The 16,706-nt window shown below is 51.7% G+C and overlaps 2 protein-coding genes across 2 annotated transcripts; both read left to right on the top strand.

Annotated features, from left to right (window-relative positions):
- Positions 1-113: 113 nt before the first annotated feature.
- On the top strand, positions 114-3,895 carry LAMTOR2 (late endosomal/lysosomal adaptor, MAPK and MTOR activator 2). Its single transcript, XM_054455929.1, has 4 exons — positions 114-357; positions 656-818; positions 3,366-3,455; positions 3,703-3,895. The coding sequence occupies exons 1-4, from the start codon at positions 290-292 to the stop codon at positions 3,757-3,759; spliced, it is 378 nt and encodes a 125-aa protein (XP_054311904.1). The 5' UTR covers positions 114-289; the 3' UTR covers positions 3,760-3,895.
- A 2,706-nt stretch (positions 3,896-6,601) lies between these two features.
- RAB25 (RAB25, member RAS oncogene family) lies at positions 6,602-15,927 on the top strand. The gene is made up of 5 exons (XM_054457820.2): positions 6,602-6,893; positions 11,340-11,535; positions 13,701-13,894; positions 15,096-15,176; positions 15,583-15,927. The coding sequence occupies exons 1-5, from the start codon at positions 6,851-6,853 to the stop codon at positions 15,708-15,710; spliced, it is 642 nt and encodes a 213-aa protein (XP_054313795.1). The 5' UTR covers positions 6,602-6,850; the 3' UTR covers positions 15,711-15,927.
- Positions 15,928-16,706: the final 779 nt, after the last annotated feature.

Here is a 16,706-nt window from a genome sequence, read left to right as displayed (position 1 = left end):
GCTGTCCTTTCACTCCCGCTCTTTTCCGCCCCCCAACAACCGCGTGGTCGGCCTGGAAAGGCGAACTATAGTTCCCAGGGTGCCTCGCGAGGCCACAAGGAACTACGATTCCCAGAGCCCCCCGCGGTGGGGCGGGGTTGAGTCGGAACCACAATAGCCAGGCGAGGAAACTACAACTCCCAGGGCGTCCCGGAGCAGGCCGACGGGACTACGGGAAGCAGCGGGCAGCGGCCCGCGGGAGGCACCTCGGAGATCTGGGTGCAAAAGCCCAGGGTTAGGAGCCGTAGGCATGCTGCGCCCCAAGGCTTTGACCCAGGTGCTAAGCCAAGCCAACACTGGAGGCGTCCAGAGCACCCTGTGAGTGCGGACCACGGACCCGAGCGGCGAGCGCTGCAGTGGGGCGGCGCGCTGAGGGAGGGGTGGGCAAGGATCACCAGGAAGGGAGGAGGCGGCAGAGAGGGCAGCGGCTGGGGGTACCGGCCGGGAGGTCCCCTCTCGAAAAGGGAAGCAGGTGTGTTGGGTGCTTAGGGCACGTTCCGGGACACACTCAGGCCAGAGCCTTGCTGGATGTGCCCTTGGTGGGACTTGGGATGGAAACCCAGACGTTTTACTCCCCGCTCTGAGCACATCGTTATCCCTCCCCGCCCCTCACCAGGCTGCTGAATAACGAGGGATCACTGCTGGCCTACTCTGGTTACGGGGACACTGACGCCCGGGTCACCGCTGCCATAGCCAGTAACATCTGGGCCGCCTACGACCGGAACGGGAACCAAGCGTTTAATGAAGACAATCTCAAATTCATCCTCATGGACTGCATGGTATGGAGAGGGGAGCCAGACTTCCCCTGTCCCCCAAGGGAATCCCAAGGGGGCGACCTGGACCCCATCCTGGATGGTTGGAGGGGCAGGGACAGGATCTCCGGAAGATTACTAAGAGGTGGTCTGCAGCAGCATTTGTAATAGGCAGGACCCTATTCATCAAGTGGTGGTGAGGAAGGATCCCTGGACCTGAGAGGTCTGACTTGGGTTCTGGTCTCAGCCATCCACTTATCAGTTGTGGAACCTTGGGTAAGTCGCTTAACCTCTCTCAGCTTCCTTACCTTTGTTTAAGGAGAAAACAATAATTTCCCTCTCCCCGCTCCCCTCATGGGTTGTTGTGAAGGTCAAATGAAATAATGGGTATAAACACTAGAATGACGTGCAAACACAAAGTGTTGTCATCCCAGTTTCACCGACTCACAGAACCATGGCAATCTCCAGACCCTAGTCCAACCCCTTAAGCTTTCAAAGAAAGGAAAATGAAGTCCAGAAAGGGGAAGTCACCATTAGATTGTGAACTTCTTAGTATCTGTTCGGTCGACAAGTATTTAGGTCCTTGCAGTATTCTCACGACTAGGGAAAAAATAGCAAACAGAAAGACAAAACCCCCACCCCTAATCCGTCTTACACAGTGATGCGATCACAGCTCACTGCAGCCTCGACCTCCCTGGGCTCGGGTGATCCTCCTGCCCCAGCCTCCTGAGTAGCCGGGACTACAGACATGCACCACCACACCTCACTAATTTTTGCATTTTTTGCAGAGACTGGGTTTTGCCATGTTGCCCAGGCTGGTCTCAAACTCCTGGCTCAAGTGATCTACCCACTTTGGCCTCCCAAAGTGCTGGGATTACAGGCGTGAGTTACTGTGCCCGGCCACATTTTTTAAAATAAGTAAAATATGTAGTATATATTAGGTATTGAAAATGCAATGGAGAGAAAGCAGGGAAGTGAAAGAGTATGAGTTTGTTGGGCATATGTGTCAGGGACAGTCTCACTGAAAAGGTGACATTTGATCAAAGATCTGGAGAAAGGTGGGGGACAAGCCATGTGGCTATCTGAGGGAAGAATATTTTGGACAGAACAGCAAGTACCAAGGCCCTGAGGCAGAATTATGCCTGCTCAAGGATCAACAGGGTTGGTTGGTATGGCTGGAGTTGCGTGAGAATGGAGGAGGGTAGTAGGAGATGAGGTCAGAGAGGCAGGGAGTGCAGTGCTTGGTTCGTGGCATACAATAAATACCTAGTAAAAGTTTGCTGAACTTACTTTTGTTTTTTTCAAATTGGCCAGAGGGTGAACTCTCCAGGAAGGATCTTCATTGTAACTCAACTGCCTACTCTCCCCTACCCCCTGCACAACCAATGCCATTTTTAGTTCAACATATGACTCCTACTGGATGCCTAGAGCTGGTGCTATAAGGCAATAGCTTTCAAACGTTTTGACCACAACCCAGCCATAAGAAATACATTTTAAGGGGCTGGGCATGGTGGCACATGCCTGTAATCCCAGCACTTTGGGAGGCCGAGGCGGGCGGATCACGAAGTCAGGTGTTCAAGACCAGCCTGGCCAACATGGTGAAACCCCATCTCTACTAAAAATACAAAAATTAGCTGGGCATGGTGGTGCGTACCTGTAATCCCAGCCACTCAGGAGGCTGAGGCAGGAGAATCACTTGAACCCAGGAGGCGGAGTTTGCAGTGAGCCGAGATCACGCCACTGTACTCCAGCCTGGGCAACAGAGCAAGACTCCATCTCAAAAAAAAAAAAAAAAAAAGAAATACATTTTAAGGCTGACCACAGTGCTTCACTCCTGTAATCCCAACACTTTGGGAGACTGAGGCTGGAGGATTATCTGAGGCCAGGAGTTCAAGACCAGCCTTGGTGACCTAACAAGACCTCATCTCTACAAAAAAATTTTTAATAAATAATAGGAAAAAATTTTTTAAGAAAGACATTTTAAGTCAGAGCTCAACACTCACATAGACCCACTAAAACAAAAGTCATGAAACAATACTTTTCCTACTACATGTAATATACTTCATTTTTTCTTTTTTGTTTTTTAATGCTGATCAACCTTCTTAATTTATCTCCTAACTGTGGGGTCAAATCTGCAATTTGAGAAACATTACCATGGGAAAAGAGGAGAAATATCAGTTGGGTGACCGCTCCCATGCCCCTCTCAGTGTCTGTGGGGTGAGCTCACAGTAATAACATCACTCATTTGGACAACTGTTGGCAGATATGAAATTTCATGGTATTAGCACCCTCACCAACTGGGATGAGGTAGGGATTACAGAAAGAAAAACTGAATTTCTGAGAGACTAAGTTTCCCAGAGTAACATGGTTAGTAGGTGGCTGTGCTGAGGCTGGAACCTGGGCTCAGAACCCCATGTTCAGGGCTGTGGCCAACAGCTTTTCCGCTGAACCTCCTGCTGTGCCCAGGGCATGGGAGGAAGATATAGTCTCTCTGGGGCCAGAGAAGCCTTTGGGGAAGGAGGGTGCTAAGGGTGCCAAGCAGAACATCACATCCCATCATATCACCCCCACCAGGAGGGCCGTGTAGCCATCACCCGAGTGGCCAACCTTCTGCTGTGTATGTATGCCAAGGAGACCGTGGGCTTTGGAATGCTGAAGGCCAAGGTGTGTATGTGCCCATCCCTCCATAGCCCTGGGCCCAGCCTTCGTGCTTCTACACTGTGTTCACTCCCACCAGGACCCTGTTTCTAGAGTCCTCATATCTATTCAGTCCATTTCTGGTGTGGGCCAGCTCCCAAGAGCAGGTGGGGGTTGGGGGCTGGTTGCTCCCTGTGGCACTGGGAGCAGACCTGGATTTGGGGTCCCTAGTGCCAGGCCGTGTGCGGGACTGATCTCTGTTCTCTCTCTGCAGGCCCAGGCTTTGGTGCAGTACCTGGAGGAGCCCCTCACCCAAGTGGCAGCATCTTAACGGCATTGGTGGAAGCTGGGGTCAGAAAAGAGAAATGACCATTTGGAGGGGCGGGGCCTCATAGAAGAACCTTCTTAGACAACGGGGGGAGGATGGGACTTTGTTTTTTTCCAAGAATAAACTTCAACTCCTGTCATGTGTCTTGGCTACTTTCTTGGATGGGAGGAATCAGAGAAGATAAGAAGAAGCAGGCATTGCTTCTAGGATTCCTCATGTTCTGCAAGGATGGACTTCTACCCACCCCTTCACCATGACCTCCGGCAAACAATGGTTCTTGGCAGTTATGCCAAATAGTCCTTGTCCTCACCAATGGCGTGACCTCACCTAGACCCTGCCGCTCAGAACAGAGTCTTACCCACCTCATAGGCAAAACCGTGGGAGTGAGCTCAGAGGTGCAAGGGTCTGGTGGGGGTTGTGTTGCACAGAGAATATAAAGGCCCTGAGAGGTTAGTGTCTATCATTTCAGGTTTGGGGGGTGCGTGCGTTTTTTTTTTTTTTTTTTTGAAAGGGTCTCCCTCTGTTGCCCAGGCTGTAATGCAGTGACACAATCTCAGCTCACTGCAGGCTCAAATGATTCCACCTGAGCCTCCCGAGTTGCGTGGACTATAGGCACACACCATCATGCCTGGCTAATTTTTGGGTTTTTGTTTTTTGTGTTTTTTAGGGTTCATTTTTTTTTGTTGTTGTTGTTGTTTTTGATAGAGATGAGGTCTCAATATGTTGCTCAGGCTGTTCTCCAGCTTCTGGGCTCAAGCCATCCTCCTGCCTCCCAAAGTGCTGGGATTACAGATATGAACCACTTCGACTGGCCAGTGAGTGCCTTTTCTATTCTTGGGGTTGGGAGGGTGCCCCTAACAGCCTAGAACAAGCTATGCCTTTCCTCTTCTTCCAGGTGTTCATGTGCTTACACAGACCCTCCCCAGATCTTGAAGCCCTTTGTAGACAAGAGGCCTTTGCTGTGAGGCCTCAGGTCCTATACAGGGAGTAGAAGTAACCCAGACCTCCCAAAGGCCTTCATCTCCAGATCCTGCTCCTACACTCAGATCACTCACCCCAGCTGTCTGTTTCTGCCCCAGGTCTCTGCCTACCCAATATCCTTAAAGCAGGTCTGTATAGGGAGCTACCAGCCCACTTCCCCAGTGCCATATAAAGGAACCCATCCCAGAGAAGTGGGTAGGTTTCAAGTCCCAGCTCCACCCAAGATGAGAAACATTGCCCATCCCAGGCCCTGGGCTGTCAAGGAAGGGCAGAAGTTACTGTGGCCATGATGCAGCTCCCACAGCTCTGCATTGCAGCAGGGTGACTGGTGTTCTATCAGCCCCTGGTTCAATATCCCTTACTCTGGTTCCCCCAGTGTACCCTGCTACCAGCTCTGAAGGAAAAGCAGGCCAAGTGGGTTTCTTTCTTTCGTTTTTTTTTTTTTGAGACAGAATCTCTTGCTCTGTCGCCCAGGCTGGAGTGCAATGGTGCAATCTTGGCTCACTGCAATCTCCGCCTCCCGGGTTCAAGTGATTCTCCTGCCTCAGCCTCCTGAGTAGCTGGGATTACAGGTGCACGACACCATGCCTGGCTAATTTTTGTATATTTTTAGTAGAGACGGGGTTTCACCATGTTGGTCAGGCTGGTCTCGAACTCCTGACCTCGTGATCTGCTGACCTCGGCCTCCTAAAGTGGTGGGATTACAGGTGGGAGCCACCGCACCAGGCCTCTTTTTTTTTTTTTTTTTTTTTTTTTTGAGACGGAGTCTTGCTTTGTCGCCCAGGCTAGAGTGCAGTGGTGCGATCTCGGCTCACTGCAAGCTCTGCCTCCTGGGTTCACACCATTCTCCTGCCTCAGCCTCCCAAGTAGCTGGGACTACAGGCACCTGCCACTACGCCTGGCTAATTTTTTGTATTTTTAGTAGAGACAGGGTTTCACCGTCTCTACTATAGAGCCAGAGAGGGCCCCCTCCTGTTTTTTATCTCTTACCAAGACCTCCTGGGGCTCCTCATTCCTTCAGGATGGTCTCGATCTCCTGACCTTGTGATCCGCCTGCCTTGGCCTCCCAAAGTGCTGGAATTACAGGTGTGAGCCACCGCGCCTGGCCTTTTTTGTTTTTGTTTTTTGAGAAGCAGTCTCTGTTGCCCAGACTGGAGTGCAGTGGCACGATCTCAGCCCACTGGAACCTCTGCCTCCCGGGTTCAAGCAATTCTCCTACCTTGGCCGCCCAAGTAGCTGGGATTGCAGGCGCCCACCACCATGCCCAGCTAATTTTTTTTTTTTTTTGAGACGGAGTTTCACTCTTGTTACACAAGCTGGAGTGCAAGGGCGTGATCTCGACTCACCACAACCTCCGCGTCCTGGGTTCAAGCGATTCTCCTGTCTCAGCCTCCCAAGTAGCTGGGATTACAGCCATGTGCCACCATGCCCAGCTAATTTTGTATTTTTTTAGTAGAGACGGGGTTTCTCCATGTCGGTCAGGCTGGTCTCGAACTCCCGACCTTAGGTGATCCGCCCACCTCAGCCTCCCAAAGTGCTGGGATTACAGGCGTGAGCCACCGCGCCTGGCCTCAAGTGGGTTTCTGAGGGGCTATTTCTTGCTCATTAGTTGGGGGACCGGCCCTCACCACAGATTCCAGAAGCCCAGCAATGCACACTCAGCCCTCAGTGGGCTGTCTCTGAAGGTCCTGTCTCTGAAGGTCCTGTCTCTGAAGGTTCTGTCCCTTTTTAGCCTCCCCCCCGCTGGAGCTGCTTCTCCCGCTTGCGGGAGCCCAGGCTGAGAGCAGACACCCAACCTGTCGAACCTGTCTGACGTCATCGTCTCTCCACCCACCTGGGCCCCAGGTCTCCAGCCACCCCGCTCTTCCTGTTCTCAGCTTCCGTCCTCTCAGCTTCCTTACAGCACCCCCACCTGCCAGAGCTGATCCTCCCTAGGCCCTGCCTAACCTTGAGTTGGCCCCCAATCCCTCTGGCTGCAGAAGTCCCCTTACCCCCAATGAGAGAAGGGGCAGGACCAGATCTTTTGAGAGCTGAGGGTTGAGGGCATTGAGCCAACACACAGACTTGTCACCTCTGTCCCCGAAGACACCTGCACCCTCCATGCGGAGCCAAGATGGGGAATGGAACTGAGGAAGATTATAACTTTGTCTTCAAGGGTGAGTTGGGTTCCCTGAAGCAAGAGGAAGCCTGAGAGACCCAGAAAGAGATTGAATAGAGCCAGAGAGGGCCCTCCCGTTTTTTATCTCTTACCAAGACCTCCTGGGGCTCCTCATTCCTTCAGAAAGAAAGCTGCAGGGAGTCGGGGAGGGTCTGGTTGCAGGGGCAAAAGTCAGGGAGCTTCTGAGTATGCTCTACTGTGGTAAATAATGATGTTGATTCCTCCTTAAGAGTGCTGAGTTAGGCTCCTCTGCCCCGTTCCTAATAGAAACCCAAATCCCTGGTGTCAGCCAGTGCAGCACAAGAAATGGAGGTCAGACTTCAGAAAGGATTTCCCTCTTTTATTTTTTTCTGAGATGGACTCTTGCTCTGTCGCCCAGGCTGGAGTGCAGTGGTACGATCTCAGCTCACTGCAACCTCCACCTCCTGGGTTCAAGCAATTCTTCTGCCTCGGTCTCCCGAGTAGCTGGGACTACAAGCGCCTGCCACCACGCCCGGCTTATTTTTGTATTTTTAATAGAGACGGGGTTTCACCATATTGGCCAGGATGGTCTGGAACTCCTGACCTCATGATCTGCCCGCCTCGGCCTCCCAAAGTGCTGGGATTATAGGCATGAGCCACCACACCCGGCCAGGACTTCTCTCTTGAGAAGAAAGGGAAACCAGCAAACAAGAGGAAGAAAGTCATCTTTTCTGGGCAGGTGTACAGGGAAGGAGAGAAAGGAGAGACATATCCCATTATAGGGTGGGGCAATAAATACATAGGGAAGACAGAAAATATGAATTTGCCGCAGAGTCTGATAGAATCCAGAGGACTCCTAGGGTTGTAGCCTCGTCTGCCTGGCCCTTGGCTGACTCACTGGACCTGCATACCAGGCACTGGGCTCAACTTTGCTGTCCCTGGAAGCATGTATGTATCTTTCTAGTCCCTGTGTTTGGTCCCTTTGCTGTTTCCCAACCCCACCTTCATACTTCCTTTAGGGCAGGGTGGACTCTCCAGCCACCCTACCCCACTGCCTCTCCCAACCTCAGCCCGGCCCCTCCCTTGAGCTGGGACTCTCACTCCAGAACCCGCCCTCGAGCTGGGGAACCTGTACTGCTGGCATCTTTTCCAGGAAGGAAAGGGTTAGCAATAGTCTGGGGCAATAATATGAGGAACTACCATTTATTGAGCACTTACTGTGTACCAGCCACTACCTCATTAATACCATAACAATCCCCAAAAGTCATATTTTATTTTGAGGGGCAGTATAACATTGTGGTCAGGAGCCAGACTGGGTTCAGATCTCAGCCCTGCCACTTGCAAGTATTGCGGGTTGGTCAGCCGGGCACAGTGGCTCATGCCTGTAATCCTAGCACTTTGGGAGGCAGAGGCGGCCGGATCACTTAAGGTCGGGAGTTCCAGACCAGCCTGGCCAACATGGGGAAACCCTGTCTCTACTAAAAATTCAAAAATTATCTGGGCGTGGTGGCACGTGCCTGTAATCCCAGCTACTCGGGAGGCTGAGACAGGAGAATCGCTTGAACCCAGGAAGCGGAGGTTGCAGTAAGCCGAGACTGTGCCACTGCACTCCAGCCTGGGCAACAGAGTAAGACTCTGTCAAAAAAAAAAAAAAAAAAAGTATTGAGGGTTGGGTTGGGATCCCTAGAAGCAGATGCTGAGAAGAAGTTGGGGTGTTCAATGTTTGTTTGTTTTTTGAGACGGAGTCTCACTCTGTTGCCCAGGCTGGAGTGCAGTGGAGCGATCTTGGCTCACTGCAATCTCCGCCTCCCTACAACCTCCACCTCCTGGGTTCAAGCGATTCTCCTGCCTCAGCCTCCCGAGTAGCTGGGACTACAGGTGTGCACCACCACGCCCAGCTAATTTTTGTATTTTTAGTAGAGACAGGGTTTCATCATGTTGGCTAGGATGGTCTCGATTTCTTGATCTTGTGATCCGCCCTCCTAGGCCTCCCAAAGTGCTGATATTACAGGTGTGAGCCACCGCGCCCAGCTCAATGTTTTTTTACAAATCAGCACCTGTGAAAGGAAGGGAGAGGAAATATAATTGGGCAGAGGGAGAAGTCAAACAGCAACACAGGCTGGACAAACCTGGGTCAAGGGCGGGGAGCTCTGTGATTGCCTCACCTTGCTTGAGCACTGGGTGTAGGCTGCCCAGAAAAGGCATGACTTCCAGTGAGGCCGCTGTCTGCACCAGAAGCAGACGCTGAAGGAGCTGACAGCTGGAGCCTGTCCGCAGCCTGCACTCCCTGCAGCTTGGGGCAAGTCCTTCCTTGGCTGATCTGGCCAGCACATCTCTGTGTTTACAACACTAGCCCTGTTATCTTGGGCAAGTCATTTGACCTCCAAAGCGCCTTGTCTGTAAAAACAGGGAAAATAGTAATGGGATTCATGGCATTGTTATGAGGATTAAATGAGGTAATATGTGTAAAGCTTTTAAGGACACTGCCTGGCACATAGTAAGCATTCAGTATACTGTAAACATGACCCATTAGTATCTCCACTTTACAACTGAGGCTTAGAGACAAAGTAGTTTACAAAAGGCCACAAAGTCTGACTTCAATGCCCTTGCCCTAAGCACCTTTGCGGTATGAAGCTAGGGCTGAGAGCCCACCCACTGAGAGGGATGAGGGAGATGTGCCCAGTAGGGGAGAGGCAGGAACACACACACACACATATACACACACACACACACGCACACACACACATCCTCTTACCCACACATATCCATATTATTTCCAGCTTTTCCATACTGTCCTATGCAAATAAGGAATGTTTAAATATATATTTTTTATTTTTATTTTTTGAGACACAATTTCACTGTCACCCAGGCTGGAGTGCAGTGATGCCATCACAGCTCATTGCAGCCACAACCTACGGGGCTCAAACAATACTTCCACCTCAGCCTCTCGAGTAGCTGGGACTACATGCATGTGCCACCACACTTGGCTAATTTTTTTTTTTTCTTTTTTTTTTTTGAGTCGGAGTTTCACTCTGTCACCCAGGCTGGAGTGCAGTAGCACAAACTCGGCTCACTGCAACAACCCCCGGGCTCAAGCAATCCTCCCACCTCAGCCTCCCAGTAGCTGAGACTACAGACACATGCCACCATGCCCGGCTAATTTTTGCATTTTTTGTAGAGATGGGGTTTCACCATGTTACCCAGGCTGGTCTCAAACTTGTGGGCTCAAGAGATCCTCCCGCCTTGGCCTCCCAAAGTGCTGGGATTACAGGCGTGAACCTCCACACCCAGCCAAGGAACTTTTAAAGTTGGAGGAGGCCTTTATAAGTTGTATAAGCAAGGAAACTGAGACTGAGAAAAGGTGAGTCACTTGTTCAAGTTCACACAGTTAGTTAGAAGCTGAGCAGGGACCAGAGCCCACAATATGTGGCTCCCAGTCCTTGGGTGCCAGCCTGCCTTTCCAGAACCACTCTGGGTGGTCTCTTCTAATTCTGTGTGCTCAGCTCAGTGCCAGTGCAATTTGTGGGCTCTACTCACATCAGCCCCCTACACTCTACCCCAGCCCCCAGCTCATCCACGTGGGTAAGACTGGGCCCTGGATGCTGTCCACCAGTCTAAAGGGTCTTCATGGCCCCTCAGGTGGATCCTTGTCTCTGAAAACCCAAAGGCAAAAACTCTGGCCTGCTAACAACAATCATACCAGTCATGATTTTTACACTTACTATATCCTGGGCAACGTCTCACTTACTTCCTACAATAACCCTTAAGGTAGATACTAATGTCTTCCCCATTTTTCATATGAAAAGAACAGCTCAGATTGGTTAAATAACTTGCTGAAGGACACATAGCTGGTCTAACACCCAGCCCCATGCTCTTAACCATGCGGGACTGCCCCTCCTTAGGGACAACTGGAACCTAACTTCTTACACACACGAGCACACATGCCTTCCTCTCACCCACAGATGTGTCAACTGCCAAACTTTCTCCTTACCCACACTTCGATTCACACCTCTGTTCCTTATGCAAACACACACACACCAAACCTCCCACTTGTCCTCCCAGCTCATATATATAGAGACAAGCGCAATGTTCTCATACTCCAAGTCCTAGTCCAGAACTGTGCACCCCCTGACCTCCCACCATCCCCGTCCATATTCACACACAACAGTAAAGTCTCTGCATGACACTCATAAAGAGCCCACAGATGTCACTCCCTCACCAGAGATGCAGGCTGACTCTGCAACCATGTATGAACAGACCAGGCTATAACCCGTCAAGCCCCTTTGTTTTAAACTCTTGGCTTTCCTGCCCACTGGGACAGATGCATTATGCAGAGTTGCAGACTCCAGTCTCACAGGAGACTCCGTTCCCTAATCTTTTTTCTGATCTCAGTTCCCTTTTTCTGCTGGGCAGACCCTCCAAGCTCAGGTGGGTTTGGAGCTGCTCTATTCCATGCTCAGCCCTTATCTCTCCACTCCTTCAGTGGTGCTGATCGGCGAATCAGGTGTGGGGAAGACCAATCTACTCTCCCGATTCACGCGCAATGAGTTCAGCCACGACAGCCGCACCACCATTGGGGTTGAGTTCTCCACCCGCACTGTGATGTTGGGCACCGCTGCTGTCAAGGCTCAGATCTGGGACACAGCTGGCCTGGAGCGGTACCGAGCCATCACCTCGGCGTGAGCCCGGGCCTGGGGGGCTGCTGGGTGGTGGGAGTTCTGGGGAAGTCAAGGAACACTTCTGGAGGAGAAGTGGGGGAGGAGGAGGCAAGGGGGCTCAGCAGTGGGCTCTGGGGGGTGGGGATGGAGATCACATAAGATAAAAGGTACTGTAAACAGAAACAGCACAAGCCAGGATATAGTAACACTGACTAGTACTACTAAAAGCAGGAATCATTGCCACTTACTAAGCCTTTGCTATGTGTCCAGGAAGGGACAAGGCACTTTACATTTGGCATTTTATGTAACCCTTGAAGTACCACAGGAGTAAAGTGTTATAATTAATTAATTTCTGTATAAATACAAGCAAGGTGAAATCAGGGTGGAGCCAGGATGGGGGTGAGCTGCACGGATCGAGAGCGCCCCCTCACTTCCGCACAATGCTCTGCACTTGGCAACTTTCATCTAACCACAGATGGCCAAAAGCTGAACCTGGCATCTGCATTTTATGAAGACTCAGAGGACACACAGGAGGTTAGGCCTCCTGACACCACATCCGAAGTGTCTCTTAGGCCGGGTGTGTTAGCTCACACCTGTAATCCCAGCACTTTGGGAGGCCAAGGTGGGTGGATCGCTTGAGCTCATGAATTTGAGACCAGCCTGGGCAACATGGCAAAATCCTGTCTCTACCAAAAATATAAAAAATTAGCTGGGCTTGGTGGTGCATACCTGTAGTCCCAGATACTTGGGAAGCTAAGGCGGGAGGATGGCTTGAACCCGGGAGGCGGAAGTTGCAGTGAGCCAAAATCGCCCCACTGTACTCCAGCCTGGGTGACAAAGCGATACTGTGTCTCAAGAAAAATGGGTCAGCTGGGCGTGGTAGCTCATACCTGTAATCCCAGCACTTTGGGAGGCCGAGGCGGGCAGATCACAAGGTCAGGAGTTCGAGACCAGCCTGGCCAACATAGTGAAACCCCCGTCTCTACTAAAAATACAAAAATTAGCCGGGCGTGGTGGTGGGTGCCTGTAATCCCAACTACTCGGGAGGCTGAGACAGGAGAATCACTCAAACCTGGGAGGTGGAGGTTGCAGTGAGCCAAGATCGTGCCACTGCACTCCAGCCTGGCGACAGAGCAAGACTCTGTCTCAAAAAAAAAAAAAAAGAAAAGAAAGAAAGTGTCTTCCAGTCAGTGTGAGGCCTAAGCATGTGAAATGGGGTCTGTTTGTGTGTATATGGGGTGGATAGCACTTGCCAGGGGGCAGGAAGCAAGAGTCAGGGGCTTTGGTTACACACGCTCCTCGTTACCTGATCTCTTATGAGCCTCAGTTGACTCATCAATAAATTGGGAGTTAGACATCACTAGTCTGAAGACATCCCATCCAACTCCAAGAGGGAGACTGGATGCTTTCAGTGATGCCTTGAATGGTCAGGCCAGGGACTGCTGCAAGAGGTAGACATTCAGCTAATCCTAGAAAGATGGCCACGGGAGAGAAGAGGCCACTGTTAAGGAGCCATGCGAGGAAGATCTTGAAGGTGGCAGAGTTGGCTAAAGCCCAGATGTGCATTAGTGGAGAGTAGGGGCTAAAATCAGGACGAGAACCTGAGAAAGTAGAGGGGCTGGCTGTGAGGAAGCCAATAGAGATTTTAGAGCAGGGAGGTGAAACTTTATTTATTTATTTATTTAGTTGAGACAAATTTTCACTCATTACCGAGGCTGGAGTGCAATGGAGCAATCTCAGCTCACTGCAACCTCCACTTCCCGAGTTCAAGCAATTCTCCTGCCTCAGCCTTCTGAGTAGCTGGGATTACAAGCATGCGCCATCATGCCCGGCTAATTTTTGTATTTTCAGTAGAGATGGGGTTTCTCCATATTGGTTAGGCTAGTCTCGAACTCCTCACCTGAGGTGATCCACCCGCCTCGGCCTCCCAAAGTGCTGGGATTACAGGCGTGAGCCACTGCGCCTGGCCAAGGGAGGTGAAACTTTAGAGGCTCCAAGACTAGTGTCCCTGGAAGGCAGAGGAGCCTTGGGCTGCTCTGCTGGGTTCTGGGCCCCTGGCCGCAAGTTTCTGTATTTCCTGATCTCTAGTACTCTGATCCCGGGTGTTCCAGCTTGATGGCTCTGCTCTGACGCTGGGTCCGATGCCTCTGATCATATCTCTGTCCATCCTTCTCATTCCCACCCAGGTACTATCGTGGTGCAGTGGGGGCCCTCCTGGTGTTTGACCTAACCAAGCACCAGACCTATGCTGTGGTGGAGCGATGGCTGAAGGAGCTCTATGACCATGCTGAAGCCACGATTGTCGTCATGCTCGTGGGTAACAAAAGTGACCTCAGCCAGGCCCGGGAAGTGCCCACTGAGGAGGCCCGAATGTTCGCTGGTGAGAGCCTGCCACTACCCAGGCTGACTCCTCCAAGCTTACCCCACCTTCCCCTTGCAGCCTCCCAGGCCCTGCCCCCACCCATAGAGCCCCTAGCCTGGCCTTCCTCCATACAGTCCTCTACCCCATCCCCTCTTCCTCAGGATTTCCCAACACTTCCCCTTTGGGACCCTGTGTCTCCCATGATGTCCCACCACTTGCCCTGAGATTGTCTTTATTGATTTTTTTTTGAGACCGGGTCTCAATCTGTTGCCTAGGGCTAGAGTGCAGTGGCACGATCTCGGCTCGCTGCAACCTCCACCTCTTGGGTTCAAGTGATTCTCATGCCTCAGCCTCCTCAGTAGCTATGACTACAGGTGTGCGCCACCATGCCTGGCTAATTTTTGTATTTTTAGTAGAGATGGGGTTTCATCGTGTTGACCAGGCTGGTCTCGAACTCCTGACCTCAGGTGATCCACCTGCCTCGGCCTCCCAAAGTTCTGGGATTACAGGTGTGAGACACTGTGCCCGGCCCATAGTTAATTTTAAGGCAGCCCCACCCTGTAATGCTCAAAGATCCTATGGAGAGGATAGGCTTCCCAGGAGTTTTCTGAGTTTAGAGGCAGCACAATATGGTGGTTAAGGGTGTTCTGGAGTCCCATGGCCCAGTCTCCCATCTGCTCTTGGCCAGTTACTAAATGTGGGACGTGGAGCAATTTCCTTATTCTTTTTCTTTTTCTTTCTTTGTTTTGAGATGGAGTCTCACTCCGTCACCCAGGCTGGGGTGCAGTGGCACGATCTTGGCTCACTGCAAACTCTGCCTCCTGGGTTCAAGCAATTCTCTGCCTCAGCCTCCCGAGTAGCTGGGATTACAGGTGCCCGCCACCACGCCCAGCTAATTTTTGTATTTTTAGTGGAGATGGGGTTTCACCGTCTTGGCCAGGCTGGTCTTGAACTCCTGACCTCGTGATCCACCCACCTCAGCCTCCCAAAGTGCTGGGATTACAGGCGTGAGCCACCACACCCAGCCCCTTATTTGTTTTCTTTGTGTTTCTGGATTCAGTTTTCTAAATGAACCTACCTCGTAAGTTGTTTTAAGGATTAAATGATCTGCTACATGCCAAGAGTTTAGCACATGGCAAATGTATATAGCAAACATTAATATTATTATTATTATTGCCTTTGACTCCCACAATTAATGGTGTGTTTCCCTTCCTGGCAGAAAACAATGGACTGCTCTTCCTGGAGACCTCAGCCCTGGACTCTACCAATGTTGAGCTAGCCTTTGAGACTGTCCTGAAAGGTTAGAGCCTACCTTTATCCTGCACCCCTATTCCATCCCCGTGGCTTCTACAGGCAGCAGTAGGAATGCAGACACTCAGCCCTCACCCCAGCTAATTTCTCAGCTCCTCTGTGGGTCCTGGCACCACTGCCTGTCCCCCTCAGTCCCTCCCCAGTGCCTCCCACTCAGCCTGGAGCTCAGGGAGGGAACAGGCCACACGCCCCATGGGGCTGACTCTTGGTTCCTTCTCCACCCAAGTAAGTAGAAGGGACCCCTATGTCCACACTTCATTTCCTTCCTGCAAAACCTCCTGCAAGTGTGGCCACCCCCATGCTCAGAAGGGGCATGCAGTATGTATGGGGGGTTGGGGAGAAGGGAGCATGGGCTCTAAATCTTCTGGCCTGATCACTGCCCTCTGCCCTCCCAGAAATCTTTGCAAAGGTGTCCAAGCAGAGACAGAACAGCATCCGGACCAATGCCATCACTCTGGGCAGTGCCCAGCCTGGGCAGGAGCCCGGCCCTGGGGAGAAGAGGGCCTGTTGCATCAGCCTCTGACTTTGGCCAGCACCACCTGCCCCCACTGGCTTTTTGGTGCCCCTTGTCCCCACTTCAGCCCCAGGATCTTTCCTTGCCCTTTGGTTCCAGATATCAGACTGTTCCCTGTTCACAGCACCCTCAGGGTCTTTAGGTCTTCATGCCCTATCACAAATACCTCTTTTATCAGTCCACCCCTCACAGACTAGGACCCTCAAATAAAGCTGTTTTATATCAATGCCTGGTCATTCTGCTGCCTCCCATCTGTTCCTCCATCTTCTCCTTCTCTGTGCCTCCCCTTCAACTTTGGCTCCTCCTCTGAGTCCCTAATCCCCTTCCTCTGTCCTCCCCACCATACCTACTGCCCCTCAGGGCCAGCTGCCTCTGGAGTTCTGTGGTCTGGGGACGGTGCCAAGGGGATGGGAGGTGCTTGCCCTTCCCTCTGCCAACCCCCAGGGCAGGTGGGGGAGGGAGGAGAGCATGGAGGGGAGGGGGTATCTGGAAGGCGAGACAAAGGAAACCATCGGCGGGCACCATCTGGTGCTGAGAGCCCTGGTGCCAAGAACTGAGGTCACTCCAATGCCAGGGGCAAGGGGAGGAGGCAGCGGGAGATACAAGGGGAGAAGAGGGAGTCGGGGCCAGTCCTGCAGGTGTGTACTGGGGAAGGGGTTTTTAAGCCTGAGAGGTGGAAGGTCCAAGTCCTCCATCCTGTCTTTTTTTTTTTTTTTGAGATGGAGTCTCACTCTGTTGCCCAGGCTGGGGTACAGTGGTGTGATCTCAGCTCACTGAAACCTCCACCTCTCGGGTTCAAGCAATTCTCTCTGCCTCAGCCTCAGCTGGGATTACAGGCGCCCGCCACCACACTTGGCTAATTTTTGTATTTTTAGTAGAGATGGGGTTTTGCCATGTTGGCCAGGCTGCTCTCAAACTCCTGATCTCAGGTGATCTGCCTGCCTCAGCCTCCTAAAGTGCTAGGATTACAAACTTGAGCCCTTCCAGTCTTCTTCCTGATCCCAA

Source organism: Pongo pygmaeus, chromosome 1, assembly GCF_028885625.2.
Source record: "Pongo pygmaeus isolate AG05252 chromosome 1, NHGRI_mPonPyg2-v2.0_pri, whole genome shotgun sequence".
Lineage (NCBI taxonomy): Eukaryota > Metazoa > Chordata > Mammalia > Primates > Hominidae > Pongo > Pongo pygmaeus.
Note: the sequence above shows the minus strand (reverse complement) of the source record. Positions and strands in the feature narration are given on the sequence as shown.